The sequence below is a fragment of the Vicia villosa genome, linkage group LG2, assembly GCF_029867415.1.
Source record: "Vicia villosa cultivar HV-30 ecotype Madison, WI linkage group LG2, Vvil1.0, whole genome shotgun sequence".
Taxonomy (NCBI): domain Eukaryota; kingdom Viridiplantae; phylum Streptophyta; class Magnoliopsida; order Fabales; family Fabaceae; genus Vicia; species Vicia villosa.
Genome location: NC_081181.1, coordinates 170,900,758 through 170,906,148, shown reverse-complemented (window position 1 = coordinate 170,906,148; position 5,391 = coordinate 170,900,758). Strand labels below are relative to the sequence as shown.

General features: G+C 32.5%; 1 protein-coding gene across 1 annotated transcript; it reads right to left on the bottom strand.

Moving 5' to 3' along the window:
- Positions 1-5,123, bottom strand: LOC131652954 (glycerol-3-phosphate dehydrogenase [NAD(+)]-like). Its single transcript, XM_058922951.1, has 10 exons — positions 4,728-5,123; positions 3,794-3,870; positions 3,514-3,586; positions 3,118-3,335; positions 2,580-2,687; positions 1,970-2,071; positions 1,772-1,892; positions 932-986; positions 780-828; positions 1-354 (listed from the first exon to the last, which is right to left on the bottom strand). Exons 1-10 carry the CDS (start codon positions 4,888-4,890, stop codon positions 199-201), a joined length of 1,122 nt encoding a protein of 373 aa, XP_058778934.1. The 5' UTR covers positions 4,891-5,123; the 3' UTR covers positions 1-198.
- Between the last annotated feature and the right edge of the window lie 268 nt (positions 5,124-5,391).

Here is a 5,391-nt window from a genome sequence, read left to right as displayed (position 1 = left end):
TCAACATAAATGATCTATCATAATTGTGATTATAGTCACAATTATTCACTATAATAATTTATGACTATAATTTTAATACACTGTGAAACAATTAAAATTAATCGTATATGATGACTTTAAAGACAATTTTAATTAGAGTCATTATAACTGATTGACTTGATAAAAACAACAGCACTATCTTCAAGCTAGCACCTTGAATTAGAAGGATCTTGGTAGCTTCTCACTGTATTCAACTATGGCTGATGGTGGAAGTTGGCCACTGCTAATTTCATGTACCGTTGAGAAGAGAGGGAACAACTCTAACCACCCACGATGGCTTAGTACCTCATATACTTCCCTTGCAGTTGAGACACCCTAATTGATGCACCAAAATTTAAAATTAAGTCATAAAACATACTAGTTTCATACATACATGTACGTATCAGACACTTAGATGTGCCTAATTACAATACTCTAAGACACTGATGCGTATTAGACACTGAGACATGCCTAATTTCAGAGGCGTGAGCGTAACAGTCACTGAGGCGTGTCTAATTTTAGAGCTCATACACTGAGACACTTGTGCATATCAGACATTAAAATGTGCCTAATTTTAGAGACGCGTCTAATTTTAGAGGTCAGACACTGAGATACTGATGCATGTCTAATTTCAGAGGTGTTTGTGGATCAAAGTTAACACTAGAATGAATATGTGATTGATATTTAAGAGTATCTAACTATTACATTCAAAAGTAAACATTATAGTTTTTGGCTTGACAGAGTAAAATTCATGATTATACCTGTAACTTTTGGCCTTGCAGCATCTCAGCTTCAAGTTCATCAAAAGATCTATAGAGAAAATTGAAAATCATATATAACTAATCAACTATTTCCTTTTCTCACCTTGGAGTTATATACCAAAGAGAAAGAAAAAAACAAAACAGATACAAACCTCTTCCCTCCATTCTTTGCATAAGCCTCAGCAACTTTCCTGTTTCTTCCACCCACTGCAGCAACAGATGATATGTTTTTTTTTTTTTTTTTTATGAAACTGAACAAGCAATGGACTTGATCAAGTAAAATATTCAATTAGTCTCTACATAATACTATCCATAGACTTCAATTGTTGGACGAAAATGAACTGTCTATATTCAAAATTAATATTTTAAAGATTTAATATCTATATTTGTTCTTTAGCTCTTCAAAACGTAATATGTTAGTCATTTTCGTATAATTAACGACAAATTTAGTGATCGATTTCAGAGTTTTTTCGTTGTTAATTTGTCGAAAAAGACTAAAATGATACGTTTTGAAGAATTAACGGGCTAATATGAATATTTTTTAAGTTAATGAATCAAAATGAATTCCGATGTTAAAATATATAAGACTAAAATTAAAGGCGTGTTTGATATTTGACATGTGTCGGTAAATAGCACCGGCACATGATTATATTCCGTCACTTCAATTATCGATGGTTGAGAGCCTAAAATTCGACACAAAGCCGAACATATCGCATTGTCATATTTGCATATGGCCCTATGGTGCCACCATCCATCATAAATTTGGCCATGACTCAGAGGCTAAAAACCGCCGTTGATATCCGTCTGGCTGACGCTGTCATAGCCGATATTTGACAACAGTGACATCATGCCAATGTTTCATATACTTTAAATATGATTTGTGAAGTCAAACTCTAAATTCTCTGATCTTCATCTAACAATCGAGGTTTTTCGACCGCAGAGAATTCAAATCCGATTAATAGAGGGTGAAAACAATTAGCTCTTTTACTTACAGCATGTTGTGATAAGGTCAGCTACACCACAGCTCTCAAAAAAGGTACTATCCTTAACAGAAGGAAACAACAACTTTGAAAATGCCTTCATTTCTCTAAGACCAAGTCTCATGATTGCAGCCTACACATATTACAAGAATCTTAGACATAACAATAATCCATGAAATTTTTCATATCCTAAAATACATTTAAGCTTACTTTTGTATTATTTCCCATCTCCAAGCCATCAACAAAACCTGCAGCTATGGCCACAACATTTTTTAGAGTTCCACATAATTCAACTCCTTCAACATCTTGAACCTAATAAAAAATTTAATATAGAACAAAAAAAAAATCATAAGCACAAGTAGTATGATAGTGTTTCACAAATTTGAAACTACTCATGATCACTTGATTCTATCATGTTACATGACCATGTTTCTGAATTTAAAGCCTCAGCAACGGCCACAAAACTATGAAGCACAAACACAGACATCAGACTCAAGACTGACTTTTGGCACAAGTAATAATTTGAATAAAAATATAATAATTGAATGTAATCACAGTATCATTGTCGTGTCTCACATCTGATACGCGATCCATCTAAAGTGAGTTTTACACAACTACCAAGCCGTTGGATCTAGGTAAAAGATCCAACTACGAGCCTGGATCCTCTACATTGCAATATAAAGGATCCAATTTGACTAACTACACTTAGATCCAACCGTTCTGCATCCACTATAATTGTGCAGATGATCTCGGCGATCAAATTTCTCAATTTAATTCAAAATAAATTGTGATTAATTTTTTACAAAATTGCTGCACTTACTGCTGTCACAATGAAATAGGGAGTGTAAAACAAATGAACCCATCTCTCTGCAGCTTCTTTGTTCTGCCTATATCCAACAGTTGCTTCACTAAACTTCTCTACAGCTATCTGTACAAAATTCAATTAATCAAAATATCCAAAAACACAAAATTGGACCCTCTACGGCTATAGCTATAGTATGATACTCCAACTGTAAGAACTATTACATTTTGAGAGAGAGAGAGAGAAAACAAAGTTTCTCCCACGAAATTTAACTGTCCTACAATTGAAATTGAAGCACCATAATATAGTTGTAAAGTATCATAAGGGCTATCTTTGAGGTCGTGGAAAGCGGACACATGGCCTAAAATTTGACACGTTTAAAGTGTGGCTAAAAAGAGTCTCATAAATATTTGTCATAGTTAAACCATGACAAAACAGGATCTCTATTTGATTTTCCACGCTTAAACCATAACCTACACAGAGTCTCCAAAAACTCAAGACAACCCTGAGTATCCATATTCCAGAAATGCAACTAGCTGGGAATAAATCTAACTACCTCATTTGCAATGTTTGCTCCCATCAAAACTGAACAATTGATTCCAAGTTCATCAGAAATGAGAGTTGAGATCATGCAAGGGCCTTCCATTTTAACCTCCATACCTTTAACAAGGGAAATAGCCTCAGCATCTGCCCTTATTTTTCCAGCTATTCTTTTGCATATTCCTTCCATAAATTGGTGTGGTGTCACAAACACTAACATATTTGCATCCTTCACTGCATAATTTACTCAATCAGAACACCATACACAACTTGACACCAACGCCTTACCCTAAAAAATGTAAAAACAATTTTTTTAATGCTTATGAAGTTTACTATCTCTTTTTTCCTATTTGAAAATTTAATTCTCTAATTCATAGTAAAATATATTGAAATAAAAGTATTAATTTAATACCTGCATTTTCGAGGTCCGGATCTGCAACAACATTTTTTCCAAGCTTGATTCCAGGGAGGTATTTTACATTTTCCTGCCAAAAGCAATATTAATATACTAATTCATATTGGACACGATATTGACCCTGACACCGAACACAACATTGATACTATCATACTGACATGTTGACATCGATAATAGTTTGAAAAATAAATAATTTCAACGTAATCACATGTATTGGTGGTGTGTTGGTATCGGACACTAGCATGTATCGGTGCTACTGTAGATATATAGTCCTTACATTGGTTTGATTGATGACATCTGTGAGCTTCTCACCATTTGGTAATGTCTCCTCATAGACCCACATCCTAACTTCATCTGAATTTATCAAATTATTCATCAAAAAGAAAAACTTATGATTATTATGTATGAAAGTCTATTGGTTTGTGGAAAAGTTATGTTTGACACAAAGTTAAAATTTACATATTCCTAAATCTCATAAGCATTTTTACCATTACATTTTAAATTGTAATCCCCAACTGCATCACACTGCAATGCAATTGCAATGTGATTTTCAATCTATGTGTACAATCATTTCAAGAATAATTTCAAAATATTTAATCTAAATCTACTTTTAATAGATTTTATTTAAATATATTAAACAGTCAATGTATATATTTTATATATATTATCCAAATATAATAGGTATTCAATAAATTTAAAAACTAAAAAAAAATTATAATGATTAGAGTGAACCAATATACTTCCTCCATTCCTATTTATAATTAAATTTTAATTTTTTATATTTATCGAATAAAAAATGTATTTTTTTTTTAAATAAGCAATTTGTATCTAGCGGGTTTTAAATCTGAGCCCTTGAGAGGAGGACATCCTCAGAACCCAAACGTTTCACTGCTAGATCACACAGTACAAAATTTTCTGTATCTAATCTTTATATAATTTAACTAAATACAATATTTATTCTGTAAAAAATTAAAATTTGTTTATAAATAAAAATAGAGAGAATATAGATTAGTGTAGTGTCATTGTCAAAAATATGACACGTGTTGGATATCGGACATAATATCAATCACATGTGTCGGTGCACTGAACATGTTAAACAAATTTGATTGGTCCAAAAGAAGCACTTGATCTTAAAATCCAAAGAAACACATCAAATCTAATGAACTAAAAATAAAGATAATTACAAACACAAACAGAAGAAAGAAAAGTACCATGGAAATTGCTCATTTTAATGGTATTGGAAGCAATAAGCTTAGATGCAACACTCCCCCAATTACCACTACCAATAACAGTAACTCTAGATCTAATCGTAGCATCATTAACATTGTTTAGGGACACAGTTTCTCCTCCTTGAACTTCCAATGCTGGAGCCATGAAAGAACAACAGAGAAAGAAGTGAAAATTGCAATGAGTGGAAGAGTGAGAACAAAGAAGAATAGTAGAAGCTAAGGAGAAGAAGAAGAGAATGAATATAAAAGAAAGAAAAGGGTCAATGAGGCGGAGATGCCACACAAAAATCGTGAGAAACTAAGTTTTATCTTTAATGTTTGAACTTTTGAAGTTAAATCTGGCGATTCACTCTATGTTGGGAGGGTGAGAAACAAGACATGGACAATAACATTGTATGTAGCTTATGTAGGGCCCACTTTGTGTAATTAAATTATGAGTTTTCTCAAATTTTGTTTCACTTCTCTTTTAGGTAATCTTACTTTTTAAATAAAATTATTTACTTATAAAGATAATTTATTCATTATATATTTCTTTAAATCAAAATAAGAGAATTGGATCTGATTGACGCTGAATTTGGTAGGAAGGACCACAGTTTAATTCCCCGCAATTACAATTGGAAGGAGACTTGACCCACTTACTTCATCC

Bases quoted from the DNA above. Each gene is read 5' to 3' on its own strand.
- LOC131652954 (XM_058922951.1), bottom strand. From the start codon at position 4,890: ATGGCTCCAGCATTGGAAGTTCAAGGAGGAGAAACTGTGTCCCTAAAC. The intron at 3,871-4,727 runs GTACTTTTCTTT...TGATAAATTCAG, and splicing joins TAAAATGAGCAATTTCCATG to ATGAAGTTAGGATGTGGGTC. The intron at 2,688-3,117 runs GTAGTTAGATTT...AATTTTGTACAG, and splicing joins GAGCAAACATTGCAAATGAG to ATAGCTGTAGAGAAGTTTAG.